Source organism: Tripterygium wilfordii, chromosome 14, assembly GCF_013401445.1.
Source record: "Tripterygium wilfordii isolate XIE 37 chromosome 14, ASM1340144v1, whole genome shotgun sequence".
NCBI classification, from domain to species: Eukaryota; Viridiplantae; Streptophyta; class Magnoliopsida; order Celastrales; family Celastraceae; genus Tripterygium; species Tripterygium wilfordii.
Window position 1 is genome coordinate 10,643,929 of NC_052245.1, and position 25,488 is coordinate 10,669,416.

The following is a 25,488-nucleotide window of genomic DNA, read 5'->3' on the forward strand; positions in this document are numbered from 1 at the left end:
ACGTCGTATGAGTTTGGCAGTGTGTTGCAACTGTGTTGAGTTACAACACACCTCACAGCACCACAGTTTTTTGTGATACGCCAAACAGCTTTTGCGTTCCAACTCATCTCACAGCACCTCACCACACCTCACAACACTCCCAAACGCTTACAATATATGTTGAATTGTCCTACGTAATCAAATTAGGTCAATTATTTTATTTTAGATTAATGTACAATGTAAACCTTAAGTGATTTCATATTAATATTATTAGTCATCTAATATAACCGTAATTTAGATACGCCAAACGCACCTTACAGCACCGCATCACAGTTTTAAAAGTGATGCGCCAAACAGCTTTTTGCGTTCCAACCCACCTCACAGCACCATAGTTTTATAACTCACAGCATCACACCACACCTCACAGCATTCCCAAACAAGCCCGCCAACAACTCTCACAAAACGTCACCGAGAACGGACCCCATCCACACGGGAACAACGAGCACATGTGAAACAACAAGCAACAGAAGACTTCAAAGACGAAAGCAACCAATTTCAACATCACAACAAAGAGAAGGTAACTATCCATCCACTTTTTTGTTAATCAAAATCGAAATATCAAGTGTTCTACTCCATGTTCCTTCAACAATGCATTTATTTGCTTCTTCGAATTTGCTTCAATTTGAAACCCTTAAAACTCCAAATCAAGCCCTGGAATGGTAAGCCATTACATGTTTGTTGTCAATTACAAGTTTGAAGTGAGTCCCTAATGGGGCAAGTACATTCAAGACTACTGAAACAAACTAGGATGAGTTCAAAAAAAAACAAAGCAGAAAATCATTAATTAGATTGTTCTGTGATGAACAAACCCACATTAACTTTGAATTATTTATATCAATATTAGTCTTCAGGTGAATCCATCAATGGAAAAAAACTAATTCATAACAATTACAACTGCATGTATGGATTACTATTTTTTTTATCTCTCCTCGTAAGACATGGATAGTGATTGCCAAATTTCATTTTATCCTCCATGCATTAAATCCCTGTATCATATCAAAAGGATTACAAATGATGCTTTACATTGAGGTTGCAGAGCTGATGAAGACTATAATCTTATCAAGAAAATTGATTTTGGAAGAAATACTGAGGCAACTTCACTTGCCGCCCCCCTTCTATACCATTGAAATTCTGGATGATGATAGGTACAGATCAAGGATCAAATTGCCACGATACGACAATTTCAACAGAGACAGCATTAACAGCACTGGAGATGACTGTGTCACTACAGGGAAACTGAAGAGATAGCAGCAAACCGCATGCTAAACTATTTTACATACCTTAGGAAGATCGAGATCAATGACTACAATTATATCCTTCATTGTTACCACAGGGACTTAGCAAAGCAGATCGGAAAAAGTTATCGCAAGCAAAGGAAAAGAGCAAGAACATGGAAATTGCTGGCGCATAAGGAGCACGCTAAAAGAATGAGAGAGATTTCAGATGTAAGCGGCCAAGCAAGTAACACATCAGATCATGAAAGTCTTACTTGATGAACTGCCTTATTTTGTTCTACCTGCAAAAGATCGTTGATATCTTAATTATTTTTGTTTGCATACATCTCTCTGACAAATTCATGGAATGCCATGATAAAAAGAATTAAACTGTTTTACAATGAGAGAAAACGCCCATGTATTCACTTCTCTCAAGATATTTGTAATTTTTACTTTCAATGTGCATGCATAACTGACTATTAATCACATGGATTTTGCCTGAGTTTTCCTGTCATCTAAGTCCCAATTTATTGCATATATTATATATGGTGTCTAACTCTAATGACATTGACCTCCTTCCCATGACTGAAACAATTGACCAACATCATTTCTCATTAGTGTTAACTTTAAACCAGGTTCATTTGCTATTCATAGATTACCTTTTATGATCTTTCATAAATTAGGATCAATGGAATATGATTAGTTTCACTTTTAGGGTCTACTGATATATATTAACACACCTCTCCAAATGGTGTGTCACCCTATGTTCTTATAAAATCTCTTTTGTTTATATATTTAAAGTGTGATTTTTAATGTTTTATTTCCTGTCTTCTTATGAGATTTTTGCTCCAAGTTTTAATGATTGTGGCTTCCTTGGTGATTCTATGCAGCTATCACTTTCTCACAGGTTACATTACAACATCCCGTCTTCAATTTCGTCAAGTACTTTCCAGGCTCTCTTTTAAAAAAAAAAAATTCTCTGGTCTTATTTATAAATGTATACAACGATTCAAATACATTCCTTATAGGGGAATATTTATACAAATAATATACAACACACCATAACCCGCTGCAAAGCGCGGGAGTCACCTAGTATTAGTCAATTTGTGTTAATCACACTTTTATAAATTTGTGTTAATCATTCTTTTACATGGTTTTGTATTTGTGAATTTGTGTTAAAACCATAAAATTAATTTAAGTTAACGATGCGAGTTCGATTCTCACTACCCGCTCTATATATTGTCATAGACTTTACAAATGGAGTCGATATAGGATGAGTAGCTTGTTGGAAAAATGGTGGTCAACCATAGTTTGACCTAAATTTAATGACTAATGAATGAGAGTCATTAATAATAATTGATGGGTCTTAATCTTCAATATGAAGAAAAGAGTTTGGAGTTTAATATGTTTCAAAACCATTTTTCGGTTGAATGAAAATTGATTCCAAAAAAACCATGTTAATCATGAATAACAAAAGTGCAATAAGTGTGTGTATGAGAATCCCACATAGGAAAAATACAATATGGATGTGTTGTTTATAACCCTAATATTTGTATGAAGGCATTGGGCCCAAGGACAAGCTTTTGTAGAAGGGAGAGGCCCTCCACTATGGACTTGGATTAAAAACACACGCAGGCGAGCAAGCCGGGCCCATGCGCAGACTTGGGCTTACAATATCAATAGTCCTCTATATTTTTGCAGTTTATTTTATTTTGGCCCATTAATCCAGTCAGGCCTGCAATATCTGCGGCCCACACCCTTTACTTAGTCAAATCAGATGCAACAGCCCAAGGATATACATGTCCTGGTCAATTGCAGGCCCATAAATCAATGATAGTGCACTGATTTTTTGGGCAGTGATAGTGCACTGATTTTTTGGGCTGGTGGTTGCTGGGCTCTGCTACATAAGGAGAGCTTGACAGCAAGTTCAAAACACACCAAGAACATTCTTCTTCTTTCTCCCTGCCTGTCTCTGTTCTTCTCTGAGAGTGTAGTGTTCATATTGGTTCGTTTGAAATCCACCAATATTGTTGTGCCGCTTACTCGTGGTTTGGAGCATTATATCTTGGGAAGAGGTTGTCCAAAGGCAGAGGCACCAATTCGGCTGGGGCAAATTCTTTTTAAGGAGATTCGCAAAGGCGTACCTCGCTCCCACATTCCCTGTCCAGCTGTTTTCGGTTTTGGCATTTTAAATTTAAGCAATAATTACTGTATTCATATATGTTATTGTGTTATTGAATACATATGTCACTGTGTTATGCATGCAATCTGCTATGTTACTGTATCTGCAATAGTTCTTCGATACTATTACAGTAGTTTCCAGTTTATCATATGCATGTTTATTCCAACATAGCTTTGTTTTGTGTTTTTTTTTAATTATTTATAATTATGTTGTGTTTTTTATGGACAATTTTGTTTAGGGGTGACAAAATTTTGATCGGTCTGGATGATCAAATTTGTCCAACACAGATTAAACCAAGTTTGGACATAAGTTATATGTCCATTATATGTCTGAAATTTGGATCCAAATACAAAATTTTTGTTCAGTTTAAAACTGGCTCCAAACATAGTAATCTTGTCCGATTTACTTGTCCGGACCCTATACTAATCCGGGTTTGGTCAATTAAGTAAATCCAAAATCCAACATGTGTTAGGGTCCGGATATGTAAATATTTTATAAACATGTGCTATTTCGACCCGGAACCGATTGTTTGTCCCCTAGTTTTGGTTTCTGTTTTCTTCTATAATTATTTTGTGTTTTCTTTTCAATTTTTTTTGTCTCGCCTTTATGGCATCGGGAGTCTCATTTCTGATAATCATTAAAACTATTTATTATAAAACGTGTTTTTATTTTGCTTGTTCACTTAGTTATATAAAATAATATATATAAATTAATAAAACAGTATAATCTTAGATTTATTGTACTTTATAATTAACAAACAACATATAAATATTAAAAAAAAAATTCTTGGGCATTGCCCCTGAATCCCCACAGTACCCCTAATCCCGAATCGTGGCTGGCTATGTCCTGATTATTATTAACTATTTCTCGAAATATAATATTTTTCCATGGCAGCTCACTGTTGTTCTTTTGCCTGATAAAAGACGGATCTAAGCCGACCATCGCCCTCCCTCTCTGTTTTAATTTTTCTTTTTCTTTTTCTTTTTCTATAATTATTGTACAACATGTGAATTGTGAAATACTGTAAAAATTGAAACTACTATTTTTAAAAATATAAAAATTCTCTCTTTTTCTAAAGAAAAACTATTAAAAGATTGATTGACAATACAGACCCTTTTCTGATTAATGCTGAATACTTGAATTTTGATGATGAAAAGGAATTTTGCTTTCAATGTATAATAATTAGGGCTAAGAAGAAACGATTTGTTGCTTTAGTTACACACTTTACGGTCTCTGAAAATTGCCAAACCAGTAACAAAAACCAAAGGAATATGTTTGTTCTATAGAGGCCTGTTTACAAAAATATATTACTTACACCCACAGAGTAAATGACAAATGGACTCCTCCCCTCTATTATCTCTTTGCCTTGACGACTCTTGGTATCATCAGTCTATGTTATGTCACTCTGTAGATTATTGATTAATGTCCCGCGCTTAAATCAAACTTGATCATCTGAAAGGCTCAACGGGTGTAGATTCTTCAAGGAGAGCTGCTGCTTCGAAGCATTCGGCTGTTTCCAGTACCGAGACACTAGCATCAGCCTTGTACAGAAGGCCAAGATTGTACCATGCAGAGGAATTTGTTCTGTCGAATCGTAGTGCATCAGTGAGGAAGCCTCTAATGACAGGCGTAGACTGGCCGCCAAGCTTTCTGAGGATGCAAGCAGTGGATATCAAGCTTGGGACATGCGTAGGTTCAACATCTAACGCCTTTCTGAACGAGTTTAGAGCTTCTTGGTGGAAGCCCTTTGCTTCATTAAGCAATCCTGCAAAAATAGTAATCGAAGAGTTAGCTTTGTCGTGTAAATTATGAAGACCAGCCAAACATTCTCTCTGTACGTAATTTAATTAACAGATGACGCATAAAATCTTGGTATTCGAATGCAACGTCTGAAAAAATGATGCTAGAATATTTGCTAGCTATAGTACAAATCATTTTGAAGGTTTCCGCTAACATGCTATCAGTTTCAGATGGAAAGTTAAGAGGAAGTTTGGACCTTTAGAGGTGGTCACATGGGTAACTTTGAACAAAAGAGAAATTCCAATACAGAATGTAATCCAAAATTGCACACACTCTCTCAAGAAGGGTTAAGAGTTACTCACCAGTAGAGTGCCATCTAGAAGCCGAATGAGGATTGATGGCCTCAGACTTCAAAAGACAGACCTCAGCATCCCGCAGTTGAGACAAGCTTATGTATACGTTAGATAAATCATGCCATGTTTCCATTTCCAGACTTCTATCATGTTTTCCCCTATTCTGTGGTGAAAAGAATAATTCAGAGCACGTAATTTATCAATCAATTATTTGAGCCAGTAAATTTACATGATACTAGTACGGGGTAACGTTCAAGAATCAGAATGATAAAAGTACTTTTGAACTCCAGACCCCATACGCACTCCCACGTTATGAAATCTTTTGCACTCCTCTTCATTACTTTTTGTCATTCATTCCTTTCTAAAAAAGATCGTTAGGGAGTTCAGTCACAAAATTCTATATTGGTTCCTAAATTACGCACAAGAGAAAACATGTTCCATTTTTATTTGAAATCAATTCCTTTCACAGATGGCTATGGAAATATGATGTCGTGCCTTGTGAGCATACAGTTAAAGCAATATACCTTTAGAAGCTTCTTCGCTGCACCCAAGCTTTTAGCCCGAACTTGAAGAATAGCAAGAAGATGAGTATATGTTTCTACAGCATTTTTTAATTGACCTTGTGCAATCTGGAGCTTAGCTTTAGTTTGCAAGAGTTCTCCTTGGTCCCATTTCCCAGTTTGATCTAAAGCAGCATTAATTACATTCGCAGCATTAACAAACTGCTTTTGGGCAGACAATATGCGAGCCAAAAGGATATATCCTTTAACAGTAGATCCCGCCTCAAGTTTCAAAAGCTGCTTTGCATAATAAAGTGCGGCATCCAATTTCCTCTGCTCAGCATTTTCCAGACAAAGATGGTGTATAATATATGGATCTCTTTCCCTCATTTTTTTATCTCCAATTTCTAGTGCCTCAAGCGCTTCAGATTGCTTCAACGTCCTCTCGGAATCAGAAGCAGCCGACCTAGCTTGGGCTGACCGTAACAGTCCCAGAAAGCAGTGTCCAATGCTCACCATCTGTGCACATTTCCCATGCAATTCCTCGAGCGCTTTACAAACATAATTTATGCCTTCTTCAACATAAATCACGTTTTCCCCACAAATTTTTGAAGCCGTCAATAATTCTAGAATGCAGCCTGGATTCTCTCTGTTGTTTAACAAATTCCTAAGAAGATTCAAGGCAACCATGTTATCACCTTCACCATAATGAGCGAGAGCCATGGTGCAGTATTTTTCCTTCCTTTCCAAAATTCCAGGAAGTAACTCCTCTATCTGATGAGCTAATAGCCTTAAATCCCCTGAAATTGATAGAGCAAATGTAAGGTGATCTATGATTGACGGGTCCCATCGGATCCTTTTGAGAGCAAATTTTCTAAGTAGTATCAATAACAAGAGAATAGCCTCTTCTATGTTGTTCCTTGGCACGAATGAACCTTCCATCTGCGAGCCTAGATTCGGAGGACTCGCATCAGCTCCACTGTACAAAAGAAAAACTGCAAATTCCTTCTCGAGAGTTGCTTTAGTTGCAGTGTCAAGATTCCAATAATAAAGAAGGGCCTGCCTGTATGATAATATGACTTCTTGGGGAGATCCGGCAAGCTTCCATAATTCTGGAAGCAATTCAACAGCTTTGCTTAGAATCTCCTGTAATTTATTATCTGTGGAGAAGTTATCAGGAAGACCATCTGGTAATGCTGATTCAACAGTGTCCAAAATTACTTTGCATGATTGAGCAGCATCTGCATGAAAGGCCATGGAAATTTAGCCATGCAGTTTCACTGATTGTGATTCCAACTCCGGTGCATGAATGGGTGGGTGAACGTGTGTGCGCGGGAGGGAGAGAGAAATAAGTTAGAACTAATACAACAATGACCCATGTAAACAACCAGCCAAAGTCAAATATAGATTTCAAAATATGACGAGGTTCATGCTAATGTCTTTTAGTGAAGTGCAGAATCTGAGAAGCATAGAGACTTTTTCTCGCATCCGGTTAACCTTTATTTTCTTCTCAAGTGTAAAATCCCCAGGAAGAAAGAAGAAGAAATGAATGGGCTATGTCACAACTCTAAACCTCCAGGACAAGTTCAATTTAAAAGAAACATAAATACACACAGCTGGTTGGTCAAAGCAGGTACGGATGAAGAAATCAGCCTCTAAAGTCTAACCTCATCTGACAAGGTACCCAAAACTTGGTTCTCAATACATGTATAACATGATAGCTGAAACTTTTACATTGCAATAGATGAAAAATGTCAGTGGTGACAGATAAGCAAGCATAAGGTGAAGGTTTTACCTATAAACCTCCCGAGACCCTGCAATGATTTTGATTTTAGAAAAATAGCCTCGAGAAGTAAACAGATAGCATGCATAGACATGAGTGGAGCAGCATCACTTTGAGAACGACGTTTGTTTTGTTCACATCTTCTAGAAAGGGAAAATTTCATCCTCGAAGTCACAGCAGCAATGTCAATTCCCTCAAATACCTGAAGAGCACCTTCCACATTACCTCTCTGATATTCGAGCCTTCCCAATAAAGCTCTAGCTTCCTGAAAGTAAGGAAGGTACCGTAGCTCGGTGTTATATTATCAGAAACGATAAACTTCTAAGTATGTCAAAAATGGAGAATCAAGAACATGCAATAGATGATAGCAGTAGAAAATTATTGATTAAATATGTATCACTGGAAAATCAATGATAAACTGTAGTTGCATTAAAGTCACACCACTTTTACGTAATGGTTGTAACTTGTATATAATAGTACCCCAAAATTTATGGCTCCCATAGAAAAAAGAGTTTTTATGTACACATTCATTATCCTGCCTCATTTGTTAAAACACTGGATTTTGATGCACTTCAGTGGGACAATGATTAACGCAACGAAATAAATAAACATAATACAACTAACCACATTCTATTGTCCTGTTATAATATCAGAAAATACGATTTCCTTGCACCCGAGCAAGAGAATATTGACTAACATGCAGGGAAATACAAACTTGACCAACAACAGAATTCTTATATCACAGACAGCAAGTCTTTGGTTTACAGCAAGTGTACCACCAGTACGGTCATGTGAACAATGCCTTAATAGCACTATCCCGCAAATTAGTTGGTTTAAATACAAGATAATGATTAATTGTTACATTTTCGCACACCATATAAGAAATTTTTCTGAAGAGTTCCCAAGTTAAGTCAATAGTCTCCTCCTTTTCTTCAGAACACTCAACATTTCAGTATCAATTGATATCTTGACAGTCAAAATTTGGCTAAAACAAGCATTAGTTTTATTCCTTAGCTTAAAATGTAATGTAGAGGCTAGGTACCCAGTTGACTCACACAAGATTGCAATAGTTTACAGTGGTTTCTGGAGATTGTGTATCTACAAGGAAATGCTAACCTATAGGACACAGAAAAACCACCAATGCATTCCCAGCTCTCTAGTTCACAACTTCCGTACATTGACATTACATCTACGGTTCTATTCTCTGACAGACTTCAATGCAGTTGTCTTATGGAGGAATTGAACTTTTACAAGTGCATACCATCAGTCATCACGCAATACTTAGGAGAAAACATTTTATGAGTTTCAAACACTCGACTTGTAATCACATACGAGGGAGAACATGCTTGCAATAGAATAAAAAAAAAGAGATGCAACTAACCTCATAGTTCAGGTAACCACTCTCACGAAGAGACGACTCTGCTTCTTCAATATTGCCGTTGTCGACCTTTGTTTCCACTTCGCCAGCTCGAGAAGAAAAACCACTTACTGAATAGTCTCGAGTAGCCAGGGACTCGGATGAAGAATTCAAGTCCTCTACCTTTAACCGCTCACCTGAACGAATGCACTTCATCATCTTCTCCAGCCTCCCTCGAATGTCAAATCCCCACTTATTTATCCAATTCTTGATTCTCATAGCGCTTCATTAAACTTGACAACTTCACAAATGGAATAAACAATATAACATCCCAAATCAGCCCTTTTCAAAACTCAACAGCAAAAGGACTACTACTCAAAGATTCTTGGATAATCAAGACAGTCTTAAGTGCCCAAATCTCTGAATCACTGAATCAAGTTTTCGTACTTGATGAAATTACCTTGGTGTTGACATCATACAATAAGGACGAAAGACTATAAGACCATAAATTGCTGATTTTGACCCATTTTTCTACCCACAAACCCATGATTCCCAACATCAAATATCCATATAACTCTTATCTGATTCAACTGGAATAAAAATTCCTGCAACTTCACCTCATAAATCTACTCCATTCAGTCAATTACAAGGCTTAAATGCCCCATTATCTCATGAAAAGACTAGAAACAGAGAAAGCTTAATAACCCAGAAAATGCCAGCTAAACCCAGGAAAGTTCAATCAAATTTGCTCCAGAAATGACCAAGTTGCAATGATTAGACGTCAAAGTTGAAAGCAAAAGAGCCCATAACAGCACAATAGAAGGTAAAAAAACAGACCACAAAAGATCAAGAACAGGCGCCCAAGAAAGTACCTTTTTGCGGGTAAAAAGCAATGAACGAGCCCACAAGTCATCAACACCACACTGCATCTCCACAATTCAGACAAAAGAAAAAACCGAAAAGGGTCCCCTTGATTTTCTCTTGGAAAGGAAGAATCCAAAGCTCCAAGAAATTATAATCCCCTCCCTCTCTCTCCCTCTCTTCTTCTCTCTCTATGTGGACTTTTTTGTTCGGTTTAGGACAATAACAGTTGGACACAAACCATTCATTTACGACTTCCGGTGTGTCTACATTAAATTAAGAAACCTACCATTAACTGGTTCTTCGTGTCAAAGGTGGGAACAGATAAAAGATCAGGTAAATATTCTTTAATGCAATCTTTTTAAAATATATTCGATTTTTTCTTAAGAAAAAAATGATAGTTAATTCACAGAAAAAGAAATGTCATGGTCCCAGTTTGAAAAGAAACCACCCCCAACAGTACGGTCAACCGTCTGCCGGCTCCATTCTTCTGCTCCATCATTGATTAATTTATCTAATTATTATTATTATTGGTTAATCAAAAATATTAAAAATTTTAGAAGAATAAAAAATATAAACTAATACCAACAAAAATTAAATCCTCCAATTTTTTTTAATAGAAATAAGGTCACTTCCTCCTCAATTAAGAAGACAAAAATACAATTTGGGTACTCCTCAAGCCAAACTCGAAAAGCACCCCAACTTTTGGAATTTCTAACCACCCGATGAGTTACTTTGTTACAATTCCTAGAGATATAATTAAAACATTCCACACGCAATGGCGAAACAACGTTGTATTAAGGGGTCAACTTACCCCCTCAAATTTTGTTGTAAAAATCATGATCATGTTCAAATAATAAGGTATGTGACAAATATTACTTATTATATTTATAAATTTTTTATTCTTAGTGTTATTTTTTTTATACTTTCAAAAGTATAATTAATGGAAAACCCAAAAAAAATTCTTCCGAACCTACACTTAGCTTTGTCCACCTTAACATAAAATCCTCTGTCCACCACTGCGACCCCCTCGTGTTAAGTCTTGGCTTCACCCCTGTCCACACGTGGAGATTCACCAAATTAGGAGATGTAATCTAATATATAGTAATTTTGACCTCCATTGAAGACTCTTGAACTTGGTACTAATATGCCCACAAAGAGAAAGAGAACTTGGTACCTAATGTTACAATGTATCAGATATCTCTGTCTTATCTGGAATAAAGAGACCATGCCAATCAGTTTTAGGCAATGCACTAAATGTTGTGTAGGTACATCCACCAAATTTATATGTTTTTTTCTTTTCCTTTTTTCATATTTGTGATGTTCAGATTTACAGTTTAATATTGTACTAAAGTTCAAAATTTTCCAAAATAGAGATTGTGTAATGAATTTAAATTGATTTCTTGACTTGGGATTCAAGCAGAAATCATAATATTTGCAGTAGAGGTAGAGTACTGAAACAGGATTGAGCAATTCATCTCCAACCAGTGCCAACCAGGCAGCTAGCCACCCATGCTCTAAAGTCTAAAGAAAGCCAAAACCATGGTAGTGGGGTTGGACCCCACAAAAATATAATTACACTCTCAAAACCAGTCACCAATGGTCCACAGAACCAAATCTCTGTTCACACTTCACGGATAACCAAAAACAGAACACACAAACTTAAATGAAATTTCATTTGAGCAGTATTGCTTCTTATTTATTTATTTATTTAATAAAGGGAAAAGGAAATGAATAAGCTCGAACTCGAGACCTCTATGATAATATATCGCATACATGAGTGTCATGTGAGTTACTCGTAATTCTCAATATTGCATTTTAATTTGATATCTGTTCATTTATGTTTGTTTATATATAATTACACATATAGGCAAGGCATGTGATTGTTTGGTAGGTCATTAATCATGCATGAACCATGAAAATTTTTTCAGAGTGTAGAAGAATTTTTAGTCCAATAATACTGCCAAGTGTCAAGTCCCTTCTTTCTGCTGCCAAGTTTGATTTGCATCAGCGTCGACTGTGTGGCCATTTAAATTAGATTTTGGCTACAATTAACATGGTGAAGGAGAATATATATATATAGCAAATATAAAAGTATTTGTTGAAAAAATTATTCTACATTTCTACTTCAAGCACCATAAAACACGGTGAAGTTAGTTACTTGAAGCGAAAACATTGGACTCCTCATTGAGTCATGTTGTCAATCTTTTTTAACATATATGTGTAAAGTGCAACTCCCATGCATGCATGCAACGTGGAGTTTATGGTTGGCCAATTCCACCACCCCATCCACCCCCAAATCCACTTCCTCCACCTACTCCTCCACCACCTCCACCACCACCACCTCCTCCTCCACCTCCGCCACCTCCACCACTACCTATGCCACCTCCAAAGCCCCAACCTCCACCAGAGCCTCCCCCTCCACCATAGCCTCCCCCTCCCCCTCCACCTCCACCACCACCAATGCCACCACCTCCTTTTCCTATGCCCCCACCAAATCCACCTCCCTTTCCAAAGCCTCCACCTCCACCTAGACCTCCCCCTCCACCTCCACCTGCACCGCCACCTCCACCAATGGCGCCGCCTCCTTTTCCTATGCCCCCACCAACTCCACCTCCCTTTCCAAAGCCTCCACCTACACCTCCCCCTCCACCTGCACCTCCACCTCCACCAATGGCGCCCCCTCCTTTTCCTATGCCACCACCAACTCCACCTCCCTTTCCAAGGCCTACACCTCCCTTTGCACCGACACCTCGACCATTTCCGCCGCCTCCTTTTCTTATGCCACCACCTTTCCCAATCCCTCCTCCAACTCCACCACCTCCTCCTTTGCCAATTCCACCACCCTTGCCGATACCACCACCTATGCCACCCCCCTTTCCAATGCACCCACCCTTTCCAATGCACCCACCCTTTCTACCACCCTTTCCAATGCCCCCACCCTTTCCACCACCTTTTCCAATGCCGCCTCCAGCAATTCCTCCACCCTTTCCAATACCACCACCAGCTCCACCCCCGCCACCAGCGCCACCTCCACCACCAATTCCACCACCCGGGCCTATCCCAACACCAAATCCTCCGCCCTTCCCAAACCCACCACCACCTACACCGCCTCCACCTCCACCTCCATAGCCACCACCAGCAGCACCCCCACCCGCACCAAATCCACCTCCCTTCCCAAAACCTAGGAACAAATTCTTCTCCTCCTCGTCAGCTTTCGAGTGTCCGTCATCATCTCCTGCAACTACATGCACACTCACCAACAGAAAATGAAAGCAAAGCAAAGACAACACAGCAACAACTGTCCTCATCCCACCTCTCATTCTCGTTTGAATATCTAGGGAAACGAGCTTGTCTATGAAACATTTTGTACAAACGAACGAGGTCCTTATAATAGTCCCTCTTTAAGTTGTGCATTTAATAATCTCAACTACTAACAGTTCGCGGCATTTAATCTTGCAACCATAATCTCGCGTTTGGCTTGGGGGAGAAATAATTCAAAAAGAGAAGAATATAGGAGTAATATTTTTTCAAATCTTAAAGTTTGTTAAACAAGAATTAATGACATGCACATCAGCACATATACATTGATACATATTGTACGTACGTACAATATATTTTTGACGTGACATATATATGTATCTGACACAAATTTAGAGCCTACTGACAGGAAGGTTCTCATGAACATTCAAGAATAAGTAAATGAGGTTTGGGAAAAGCTGCAATTTCAGAATTTGGTAGCCGACGAAAATCGGAAAAAAATAAAAATGGGCACTTAGTTTTAATATGGAAATAATACATCAGCAGAAAGCCCTATGCGTCTAGTTTCTAATGCTTCAAAGATTGTGCGATTTGGAGTTTCCTAGAAGAAATTATGACCATTCTATTGAAGAGTGTTCAGGCCGGTTACAGGCTTCCAAAAATGGCTAGTTTGCTATTATAAATCTGTTTTGGTTTTTTTTTATGGTGTCTTTTAGAATTCCTATACTTGGAGGGTTCTTCCAAGTAGTCTATAAATTCTTCTAATCTTGAATAACAAGTCAGTTCAGATTTTAAGTTACATAAAAACTTGAGTGAAGAAAACCTTCTTCTCTACTCTGTATCTCTTGGGTGGATTCCCTAGAGTGGTGAGTTACATCTCCTTTCACTCTAAGTGGTGTTACTGTATCTTAAGAGTGGAGGAAATATCTTATCTTTATCCAGCCCGACATCACCTACACTACATGGTTGTCTCCTAGAATATTTAGTTTGACTTTAATTACTGCGTGAAACTTACACATCAATTGTACCATTCCATTAAGAATTTCTAAAGTTCAAATTTTGTTCGAAATTCTCATGAAAAAAAAAAAAAAATTTGTTTGAAATTGGAGCAAATATGTCGTCTTCGCTGAGAAAATTTGTGCCCTAATCTTTCAGGGCAGAAAATGCACAACTGTGCCTACATTATCCCATTGCAGGGTCTAAACAGACAATAAGAACTAAGATTATTGAACTTGAAATGTATTTGAGAAAAAAGAACGATATTAATTATTATTGCCAGCGATGTATGGTTGATGGATACACCAAGCAAGTCCAAAATGTTTGAAAAATTAGTGTTTGTTTTTTTCTTAGTTCCTTCGAATTAATTTAGAAGACTATGCATAAGTTGTTTTAATTAAGAGGATAATGACATCAATCAACAATGTGTGACTGTGACTCTATTAATTTGAGATGTTCAATTGTTCCATTGAACAAGCCCAGTCTCACTTAAATAAATGTCAATTAGATGAATTTTTAGGGGGAAAAAAAAGAAAAAGAAAAAGAAAAGAATATATATATATATATATATATATATATATATATATATATTAATCTAAACAGCATGACGGCTAGCTTAAAACGAGATTTATGGTTGAGAGGAATTAATAAACATGACAAAAACCCATCTACTTTTGATCTCCATGAACAGCAACAGCTAGCTTATAACTTTTATTATTATTATTATTTTGTTCGCATGCACGTGAAAGGTAGATGAAAGATTTATTACAACGATGATGATTTAGCACCAAAGCCTTTTCTTTCTTTCATATATATTTTTTTTAATATCAAAGGTCAAATAATATTGCTGCTTAGGGCATTTGCAATGGTAGAAATGCTAATGTCCCCAACAAAATTAATCTTGGGTCTTACCTCTATTACACAAAAAGTTAAACTCAAACACGTATTAGAGTCAAACACGTATTCTAATACAGCCACATTAGCAAAACACAAATTTCTATACATTTTCTCTTCCCACCCAACATGGAGGCCAACAACATTCCATTCCTCCATATTATCCACAACAAAACTACACCAAAACACAAAATACCAATACATCCACATCAACAAAACACTTTTTTCAATACAGTCATATAAGCAAAACACGTTTCACAATACAGTCACATCAATAAAATACAATATATTTATTGGCCAATAACACTTTATCATTTCAAGTGCGCTTAGGTTTGAATAATCCTTGTGTTGTCAATGGAGCTGGTAAAGCATCGCATCAAGATCAAAGAGTCGGTGACACTTAATGGGTTGCCCCCATAAACAGTACTGCAAACTGCAATTACTAATTACTACCTACTTTCAATAAACTCAACAAAAAAGAAGAAATAAGACTACCTTTAAGAGATATACATATACCAATGAACTCCTCAAACCGTCAACACTACACTACACGTATGTAGTTATAGCTAGGTACGTAAGTAGTATAGTCCATATTGTGGTAAATGTATCTCCTAGGTAATTTCTCATAATGTTCCATTATTAATGCACCCCCACCCCCTCTTGGTAGGTTTTCACATAGAACTTGGTCAAATCGCTTAGCTTGATTATTCTATATGATCAAGATTCAAGACAGCTCCTCCTACTACTGCTTTTTTAGAAATTAATGCTTTACAGAGAGATGCAATAAATTATAATGCAAGTTATAGACAACTTTCGGTCATGAGGAGATTTCCATTTTAGACCTAGTTGGGCCTGGCCATAAAAATGGGCTCAATAGTAGATGTTTACCTAACGAAAGTACAATTGTTCAATCAAAAAGCCCAACTCCACTTCTAAAGCTATTATTATTATTCATTGAAATTTGGATCTAGGAAGTACGAACTCTAATATAATTTATATAAATAAAAGCCTTTCTTATTTTTATTTTTGTTTAGTCAAAAAGGTTCAAAAAAAGTAAAATACAATAATATTTTACCCCACAAGTTTGGGGTGGTTCACAGACAAAAGCGCTCCCAGACCCAGTGGGGGTATCGTGATCTTGTCATTCTTGTGCTTGAACCGTCCCCAACTCCCAAGGATTGCTGTCATCCTTCGAAATGACCATTATCTCCTCTCTTTTTTTTGTCATTTAAATACATTTTATGAGCCATTATTGTTTTCTTTTTTTCATTTTCTAAAAAATGAAAACAGAATGTTGTGAAGGAATCTAATTAGGTGTGAGATATATTATAGATTGAGATATCACATGCCCTAGAAGATTAATTCCGCCTGAAATTTTTGGTACGACTTTAATGAGATTACTGGACATATCACATTCTTTTGTCCATAACTCATCACACACTTTACATTAATGGACCCCCAAACTATTGGTAATTAGGCATTGAATAATTCATACTTAATCAAGTAAATTATTCAATGCCTAATTATTAGTAGTTTGGGGGTCACACAATTACATTCACAGATATGAACTGAGCAATACAGAGGAGAGTTGAGTGAACAAGGAAGGAAGTAAAACGGCATCGTATGGTGAGAACTAACGATGTCACGTAGAATTGCTAGAATAACGAAAACTCTTATCTTCCATAAAATACATATACATAAGTTTCCTGAAGGAAACTTCGAAGAATTGGTCGCAGATATGAATCTGGAGAGAAATGGATGGTAGATCTAAGATCTGGATTTTGAGAGAAGAGTGGTTGTTCTGAAGGAAACACCGAAGAATTGTCAAGAGAGATGGAAGGATAGTAATTTCTTACATGCTGAGGTGGGATCTTGACAATGTTCTCCTTGGAGAGCTCCTAGACACTAGGTACGCTCTAGAAATTAACAAGGGCTTCATGGATGATTGATGACCCAAAATTGACTCTTTTTGAATCTAATGACTGCTTTTGTATCTTAGTTTTGGTAATGATGACCTATGGAGTATGAAGAAGCCATTGCTTTGGTAGATTTTTGGTTTGTTTGTTGGTTAGATGGTTTGATGAGGCTTGAGGGAGATGGTCGTGTAAAGAGAGGTGTGGGTGTTGATACTGTGAATTTTGAGGTCTACTTGTTAAGTAATAAAATACTTAAACAATGTAATAAGAAGCTGGACAAATGTAAAAAAAAGACTTAAACAATGTAATAAAATAAATGTCTATGTTGATCAAAAATAATGTAATAAAATAATTGAAATTTCTCATTGAGTCCAAGAACAAGATAGAGCTAGAAAAGTGAAAACAATAAAGCTTGAAAAAAATTTCAGGCCAAAGAGAAACATCTAACAAGAGAATTCCACTTGGTAGGTTGCAGTAGCTTGAACATACTCTCGCTTCAGTCAAGCCATGTGAACCAAAAACCAGTAAACAATGTAATAAGAAGTTGAAACAGTGTAATAAGAAGTTTAAACAATGTAATAAGAGACTGAAACAATGTCATAAAGATCTGTGTAGATCAAGAACAATGCAATCAAATAGTGAAATTTCTCATTCTATACAAATAACTTAAATGTTTTAAAAATAAATAATGAGGTTTCTCATGCTATAAAAAAACAATGTAATTTAAGTAAATATATAAAAAATAATGATTTATCCTTCTTTTGAAGAACAATGTATTTGTATTAATTTTTTAGTATTATAAATTGTTATTACATTGTTTGTAGTGTCCAAATTGTTATTACATTGTTTGTAATGTTTCAGATCTTGTTACACTGTTTACAAAAATAGTGTAATTAAGAATGACCGGATAAAACATATCGACAATAGTCTCGTTAGAAAGAGTTTTACATGTTAATTCCAAATATGTAATTTTTTTCGAAATCTAACATATCATCTTTCATATGTAGCATGCCACATGTTTATGGATGATAAGTGCTACCGACTAAATGAGGCCTTTTAAATAGAGGCTTGACATGATCAAGGCACCAAATTGGGAATAAAATTAAACCAAACAATGACACAATGCATAAGAATTTAAGGGCAACATAGGAAAGCTCGTCAAAGTTTGCCATAAATACATCCAACCCCAACAAAACAAAACAAAATGAAGCAATTAAACCTTTTCAAAGTTATAAAATGAAGGTGTAACTATCATTAGCGCATCCCAATGGGACATGCAAATAGAGAACAAAATGGTTTAGCTGTCATTTTGCTCCTTCAAACCACAAAATCAGGCCTCCGATATAGTGACAAACATAATAATAGAAAATTATGATCCTCTTTCTTGGATGCAAAATCTAATCTCAGAGTAGAGAGAAATTTGAGATGTGAAGTAACAATTAGGACCTAGAAGAGAGTTTGATTGAAGATATTTAAACGGTTTTGGGGTTTCCATATATGAAAATAAGACTTTGAGAGATGATTACTCGTTTTCGTTACTTGAATTGGAGTATGTGACTTTATTTAAAAATTAAATGAGATTATAGTGCTGTGGTAGTAACAAACGGATATTTTTATTACTTGATTTTGTTATTAGAATTGGATATGCTCTCCATATAAGTTAATGGCGTTTTCGTCATTTTATTAAACAGCAGGGGCATTCCAGAAATAACGAACACCTATAAATAATTTTAAATCTCCTTTCTTACTCACTCACATTTCTCTCGTTCCCTATCAAATTTCCCTCTCTCCGCCTCGTTACTTCCACAACTTGTGTTTCCTCCTCTCACCGCCGTTACTAGCGGCGGCGCCGTTCGGACAACTGGCCGTGAAGTAGATCCGGCAATCGCGCATCAGCCATCTGGATCCGATTTTAATTTCTGGAATCTCCAATCTAATTAGCCCTATCTCTTCTTCCTCTCTCCATCTCTCGTGTTTTTCAGTTAATTTTTTTTACTAATTTTTATTTCTCTTCATTTTTTAAAATGTTTTTATTTTCTGGCCAGCGGTGAGTCATTTTTCTAATCCTGTTTTAACCCGTATTGGACGCTACCCACTCTCTTCTCGATAAAGATGATTTGACATTTTTACCCCCAAATTGTAAACCGAGCTACAGACTTCGGGGTGCTTACGTGGCGTGTTTTAGGGCTATAAAATGAGTCATCATCCTCGTAGGATCGTGCCACCTGGCCTATCCAAAAAGCGCAAGGAGAGGGAATCTCCTAGTTTTCCTATTAAGCCCTCGGCTGCAGTTCCGGCTCGACCTGCAGCTTCAAAAGCCGTCGAGCCGATTTGCTCAAATCGGCTGCTGGCTGGGTATATGGCGTATGAGTTTCTGACGAAGGGGACTTTGTTTGGGAAGAAGTTTGTTGTTCCGGCTCGAGCGGGGGCTGTAGCAGTGAGGAGCAGCAGCTCAGCAGAATTGAAGCGGGTTAAGAGGGAAGCCGAGCTGGTAGGAGGAGAAAAGCAGGAGGAGAGGAGTTATGATGAGGTGGCAAGTATAGTGAAGTCAGATGGGGTCCACATACCTGGAATTGTTAATCCTACACAGCTGGCGCGGTGGACTCGAGCGTCTTAAATAAGAAGAAGGTGGATCATTTGAGAGAGAGAGAGATTTTGGTTGTTGGTATGTCGATTAACTGCTGTAGTTTTCTGTAGGGAGTAAAGAGTAGCAAAAATGTGTATCTGGGTATTCTCTGCTTCATATAATCTCACTCTGTTGATGTGTTTTTTTGTTGAATTGAATGGATGGATTGATTGAAACGTCAAGTCTGTTAGTAGATTTTAATTCATATATTGTATTCTGTCTTTGAGTTTCTACTCACTCTGTTCATGCATGTCAGATTTGGTCTTCTGGATCGATCTGGTAGTGTTTTTGCAGATCTAACGCATCAGAGGCCATTTGTGTTGCTTCTTCTCTTTTTTTCTTTGTTTGCTTGCTAGTAGCTATGTGGATTACTAGTTAGTAATTGGCTAATCTATATCTACCCTTTCTATGACTGTGGATTGCTTTGATTGGTAATTCTTTTAAAAATATATATTATAGGGAAAAAGAGGCTTTGATTAATGCATTAATTCATGCATGACTAACAAGCAACTACCATGAATATGATTTTATGCACCAAAGTCAATATTGCAAATCCATTAGGATCTTATGCATTAATTCATGCATCATCAAACAAGTTTCTAGTAATGGATGTTGACAAGATAACAACAACTGAGCAAATAATTGTTGCATGTTTTTAGAAGGAGGCAATAATGTCCTTTTTAAGGAGGTTTAGACTCGATTATACCCTAGTTAAAGTCAATGACCAGGTTAACTAACAAGAACACAGTAGCAAATACAGAGAGACTTCGAAACACCTGCAACAATAAATGTGAATCCTCAACTACGTATATTGATGAGATTGTGAAGCAGAAAAATAAGGGATGGTCAGAAACCTCTGCAAATCATTAGAATGGATGGTCTTGGGAAGAGTAGAGATCCATGCATACATATATATCATCCTCTTCTTCCCAAACCTTCCATTCTTATAACTTGCAGTGGCTTGTCTCCTTCCCTCTCCTCCAAACATGTCTCCTCCTTCTCTTAATATCTAATTTTTTGTGACCATGATCAGAAAACATCTATTTTGGTAATGCGAGTATGCTCTTTTCACAGAAAGAGCTAACCTTTCTAAACTAGAAGAACCAAGTCATCGAGACTAATTATATTTCTGGGTAAAACGATGATGAGATTAAAGAAGTAGAGGAAGAAGGGATAGGGATAAACCTCTGCAAATCATTAGAATGGAAGGTCTTGGGAAGAGAAGAGACCCAAATATCAACAGAGACCCATCAACCTCTTCTTCCCAAACCTTCCATTCTCATAACTTGCAGTGGCTAGTCCCTTTCCCTCTCCCCCAAAATGTATATTCTTATCTTCCTCTCCTGATTATCTGCTCTGATTTTTTTGTGAGAGGGTTTGGTTCTATTTATAATAGTCCCAATGGATAAAATCTCCACTTGTAGGAACTGAAAAGTACCACACTGTGTAATCTCTGTAGCTATTGAATAGGTCCAAATTCCAATGTATTGAAAACTTCAGAGGTAAAAAAAGCACAAAATTAGGGATCTCAACTGAAGTAGATCTAGGCTTGTCTCTCACAACTACTCATACTCTTTCTTTCTCTAGAAAATCCTCTCTAGAAAACTAAAAGCTTTCAGACCTTTTTTGGTGGAGGAGGAGGCGTAGATCACACATCTACTATCTCCTCCTCCATAGATCTGCCTATTTTGAAATCTCTTTTCACGTTTATTATAATTTCTTAGTTAAATGACTATTTTTTTTATTGCTCTAGCTTGTTTAGAGATGGTATATCCTTGTGGCTTCTTGATGAAGCATTTTATTGTTCGATTGGCATGTTTTGTTGGAACTCTACTTGTTTTGCAGGCTTATGTTCGGGAAGAAGCCATTTCACCTTTCTAGTAATGGGTTCTTCAAAGAAGGGTACTATTGGGTATGTTTGCAGTGGATATGGCTTCAGATATGCTTTGATGACTCATCACAGCCAACAACGTTGGAAATCGATGAACGGCTGATGGATATGCAACCTGATTCTTCTATGCCTAATGCCAATAAATTAATTTCAGCACGCCTACCACACTATCCGGTTGGGTATTCACCAATTGAAAAGTTACATTAACCCGGACACGGATGACCTAGATCTATGTCAAAAGGGCCACAGCATTGTGTTGCATTCCCTATGTCTTTATGCTTATCCACTTGGACTAGCTTTAATTTTGATTGTTTGAGGGAAAATCATGTATGGGTTGTATTTCATTCTCAATTGTACCTCTTTTTTTGTTAATAGATATTTGCCAGACAAAAAAAAAAGATAAAGAACTGAAGTAGATCTAGATATTCTTGTATTTGCTTATGGTACCCTTGTAGTTCTGTTCTTTTTTTTTCCTACCACATTTTAACTTCTATAACACTCGATGGGTCCTCCTACTACTATCTTTGCAGAAAATAAGTCCAAGAAATACATTTGGTGTGAAAGCAGCCACAAAAAGCTTTAAAATCATCTTACTTGGGGAAGCAATGCTGTTTTCTCCAGTAACATTAGGGACGCTGAGCAAGCTATTACCAATGTATTAGGCAATAAACAAGCATAGCTTCTTCTTATCTTTTATACATGAATAGGGATTTAATTCTTTCCTACATAATCAAGTAGGAACAAAGTCACATCGTCTATGCCTTCTTGATTACAACCGATCTTGCTTTCAGATTCAGAAAGATTGCCCTGAGCAGTAGCATCAAAAGAAATGAGTCCATATGCATGATACATATTACCATGTAAGACCTTGCATGATGTGATATTTTAATGCATCATTAGCTCATTAATTTAGAAAAATTGCAAAAGCCAAGAACAACTGCAGTTAATCACAAGCCCCATAAATGTTAAATTCGACGCAGTTATCACAGACGTTTCAAGTTCACAATTCATGCAACAACAAAATTAGCATACATACAAAAAATTAGCCAAACAGGAAGAGATCAGAATTAGAACAACCCAAGATTTTCTTGTATAAGTCACTATGCAGATGAGAGATGGACACTCGTGGGATGATGAAGGGAGATTGATAAAGGGAAAATAAGAGAACAAAAGACGGAGACAGAGAACGATACCAGCCGGAAGCAACGAAACTGTGAAAGAGAACCCGGAACTGCAATGGCATATACTGATAATTTATCCAATCAACAATAGGCCAGAACTGCAAGTCATAACCATCAAGTTTTAGTTGATTTTTTTTTTTTTTCCTTTCTATCTTGGTCTTTGGCAAACCACTCAACAGGTATACCATGTGATATGAGAAGTGAAAAGAAATGCGAAAAAAGAAAATTCACGTCTCTGTACCTTCCAGGCAGTCAACTGAATGGAAGGATAGTCCTTTCGAAGTTTACTCTTGACCAGAACCCACGGTCTTCCTGCATTGCCAGACAGGAACTTAAGTTTTTAGAAAACAGAAAATTGTGCAAATAATAATGTGATCCATGTCTCTTTGTGTTTCTGTAGTCCAAGCATGAACATTCTCCAGGAATTGACAATATAGTCAGGCATCTATGATATTAACAGGCGAAAACAGGAAAGACAAGACCAGACTTTTTTTTTTCTTTGTCGCCTGGAAGACAAGACCAGACTTGTGTGTAACTAGTATGTAAAAACAGTGACAAGAAAATACACATAATAAGGTTATAAGTATTATATTTAGTGCAAAAGTAAGTCCAAAGAGATATACTTTACATAGCATATTACCAATAACTAAAATTAGAGAAGGTGAATGAATCTACTTATAGTGTTAATTGATGTATGTTGTAATGATAGGTATAGGCTAATAAGAATGGACAAGTTACAATCATTTTGTTAACTGAAAATAAATATTTGGCTTGAGTTCTGTTTCTGGCCTACGTCAACTAAGTTTCAAGAAGAACATAGTCATCTGATTGAAACCATAAAGAGGTGGGGGTAAAATGCTAGGAAACAGCAATCTTATCTAGTCCATAAGAAATTTTGAAGCAATCATGTTTGTAGCTTATATGCAATGGAGACCTTAAAAAGCCAACGCAAAACAAATGACGAAGACAATTTGGGACAGCGAAAACAGCAGTCTTTCATTGATACATTGAGATATGACAATGCTATAATCAGATTGAAACAGATTAAATCAGAAGTTGGGACATACCTTCAACTACCAAGCCATAATACATTATAAAAAACATGTTGTTCCATGGAGAAGAAGTCCATTGCTCCAACATCACCTAAACAAGTTTAAAAAGGGGGAAAAGAAAAGAAAAGAAAAAGACTTTCATACACCAAATTTGAACGCAGATATCGCCATTACCACATAAATTACCACAACAATCAGAATAAGAAAATCATAAGAACACTATTAGGCATGAGACACTAAAGGCTTAACTGAAGTGGAATTTAAATGACACCGGAAGGCGTACCTTGTTGGCAACAGTTTCTTTACCCTTCTCCCCCTTGAAAATAATTTCCATTAGTTTGTGAAGGAAGTGTCCAAAAGGTCCCGAATATGCAAATCCATACAACTGCAATGCAATTTGAATCTCATACGGTCAAGACTTTGCATAAGAATTTCTGTAGAATAATCACTGTCAAAAGATTTTCTGTTTGGTTTCCCAGAAATTGGTGTCGGTGATTCGATGGTTTAACTCTAAAGTCAACCTACACAAGCTGTAACACTCCATTGACTTCATCAACAGCAATTGCACCATTGTAAGACAAGTCAAAAGGTCAAAATACAAATCACATTTTCTTTCCCACCATTTTCTCAGCAGCTAAAAAAGAACCCAAACTCTGACCTAAATTAAGAGTTGCAATCCCAACAGGAAAAAAAAGAAAAAAGAAAAAAAGAAATCCAAGATGGAGAATGAACATACCATGAAGAGGAGTAATCGCCTGAATTGAAGCTTCTTGACGCCAGAGATCTTTTGAGCGATGGCATCACTGCATCCAACCAAAACTCCTGAAGTGATTGCCTGATAACCCCACCCACAAAATAACATTATAAAATAATGTAAAGAAAACACACATAAGGGCTTAGAAGATTAAGGAAAAGAAAAGGTATAAAAGTGAACAGAACGGCCATAGAAGAGATTAATCAAGAATAAGAGAAAGACATTGGTCCTAAGAGGGTGAAGTTGGAGTTGCAGAAGATATTTTCTCCATGCTTCTTTGGCTATATCAGACATGATTCTTCTTCAACCTTGATCCACCCCCTCCCTCTCTCTCACTCTCACGATAGTAATAGTGTTTTTCTTTTCACTTCCAAGATTTTTGAGCAAGAGAAAGTTCAAACTTCAAAGAGGCATGTAAGAGAGACAGATCTCAAGGACTCCAGTTTGTATTAGGGCTTGTCCGTTTGAAGGGTTGGAAGGTGTTAGGTTGGGAGGTGTTCGTTCTCAATCTACAGTTTCAGACGTTGGAGACTATTGAGACAAAATCTCTCTATAAAGTTATATATAAAAATCTCAACACCTTCCAACCAATACCCCTCAACCCTCCAAAAGGACAAGCCTTTAAACGTTCAAGGTCAAAACAATATTCGTTGATGTAGTTGCTACTCAGTAGCAATTAAAAATTTAAAGGCGAATCTAGTTATAGCATTAATTGGTGGGTCAATATAACTTTTGTACATGAAAAGATAATCAGCCTTTCAATTTGTACATCGTTGTTTAAAATATTTCAATTTAATCACCCAATGATAAAATTGTTTCTTGGGCAGATTTTTTCACTTTAGGGAGTCAAACTGCACGTATGTCAATCAATATTTGAACAGTTAATGT

General features: G+C 36.8%; 4 protein-coding genes across 4 annotated transcripts; 1 reads left to right on the top strand and 3 right to left on the bottom strand.

Moving 5' to 3' along the window:
• Positions 1-4,586: 4,586 nt before the first annotated feature.
• LOC120015136 (protein NPGR2-like) lies at positions 4,587-10,251 on the bottom strand. Its single transcript, XM_038867361.1, has 6 exons — positions 10,041-10,251; positions 9,193-9,469; positions 7,824-8,076; positions 6,053-7,269; positions 5,538-5,691; positions 4,587-5,200 (listed from the first exon to the last, which is right to left on the bottom strand). Exons 2-6 carry the CDS (start codon positions 9,445-9,447, stop codon positions 4,884-4,886), a joined length of 2,196 nt encoding a protein of 731 aa, XP_038723289.1. The 5' UTR covers positions 9,448-9,469; positions 10,041-10,251; the 3' UTR covers positions 4,587-4,883.
• Positions 10,252-12,190: 1,939 nt separating this feature from the next.
• LOC120015786 (glycine-rich cell wall structural protein 1-like) lies at positions 12,191-13,380 on the bottom strand. The gene has a single exon (XM_038868339.1). It carries the CDS (start codon positions 13,350-13,352, stop codon positions 12,291-12,293), a length of 1,062 nt encoding a protein of 353 aa, XP_038724267.1. The 5' UTR covers positions 13,353-13,380; the 3' UTR covers positions 12,191-12,290.
• A 5,484-nt stretch (positions 13,381-18,864) lies between these two features.
• On the top strand, positions 18,865-19,898 carry LOC120014635. Its single transcript, XM_038866642.1, has one exon. It carries the CDS (start codon positions 19,291-19,293, stop codon positions 19,711-19,713), a length of 423 nt encoding a protein of 140 aa, XP_038722570.1. The 5' UTR covers positions 18,865-19,290; the 3' UTR covers positions 19,714-19,898.
• A 2,290-nt stretch (positions 19,899-22,188) lies between these two features.
• On the bottom strand, positions 22,189-25,076 carry LOC120014634 (peroxisomal membrane protein PMP22-like). The gene is made up of 7 exons (XM_038866641.1): positions 24,823-25,076; positions 24,583-24,681; positions 24,130-24,231; positions 23,862-23,937; positions 23,036-23,106; positions 22,807-22,892; positions 22,189-22,420 (listed from the first exon to the last, which is right to left on the bottom strand). Exons 1-7 carry the CDS (start codon positions 24,892-24,894, stop codon positions 22,369-22,371), a joined length of 558 nt encoding a protein of 185 aa, XP_038722569.1. The 5' UTR covers positions 24,895-25,076; the 3' UTR covers positions 22,189-22,368.
• Between the last annotated feature and the right edge of the window lie 412 nt (positions 25,077-25,488).

Excerpts from the sequence above, each read along its gene's own strand:
- LOC120015136 (XM_038867361.1), bottom strand. The coding sequence starts at position 9,447 with ATGAGAATCAAGAATTGGATAAATAAGTGGGGATTTGACATTCGAGGG. Across the intron at positions 8,077-9,192 it reads GTGGTTACCTGAACTATGAG|GAAGCTAGAGCTTTATTGGG; the intron begins GTTAGTTGCATC and ends CCTTACTTTCAG. Across the intron at positions 5,692-6,052 it reads CAGCGAAGAAGCTTCTAAAG|AATAGGGGAAAACATGATAG; the intron begins GTATATTGCTTT and ends TTTTCACCACAG.
- LOC120015786 (XM_038868339.1), bottom strand. The coding sequence starts at position 13,352 with ATGAGAGGTGGGATGAGGACAGTTGTTGCTGTGTTGTCTTTGCTTTGC.
- LOC120014635 (XM_038866642.1), top strand. The coding sequence starts at position 19,291 with ATGAGTCATCATCCTCGTAGGATCGTGCCACCTGGCCTATCCAAAAAG.
- LOC120014634 (XM_038866641.1), bottom strand. The coding sequence starts at position 24,894 with ATGTCTGATATAGCCAAAGAAGCATGGAGAAAATATCTTCTGCAACTC. Across the intron at positions 24,682-24,822 it reads TTCACCCTCTTAGGACCAAT|GCAATCACTTCAGGAGTTTT; the intron begins GTCTTTCTCTTA and ends TGGGGTTATCAG. Across the intron at positions 23,107-23,861 it reads TTATGGCTTGGTAGTTGAAG|GAAGACCGTGGGTTCTGGTC; the intron begins GTATGTCCCAAC and ends CTGGCAATGCAG.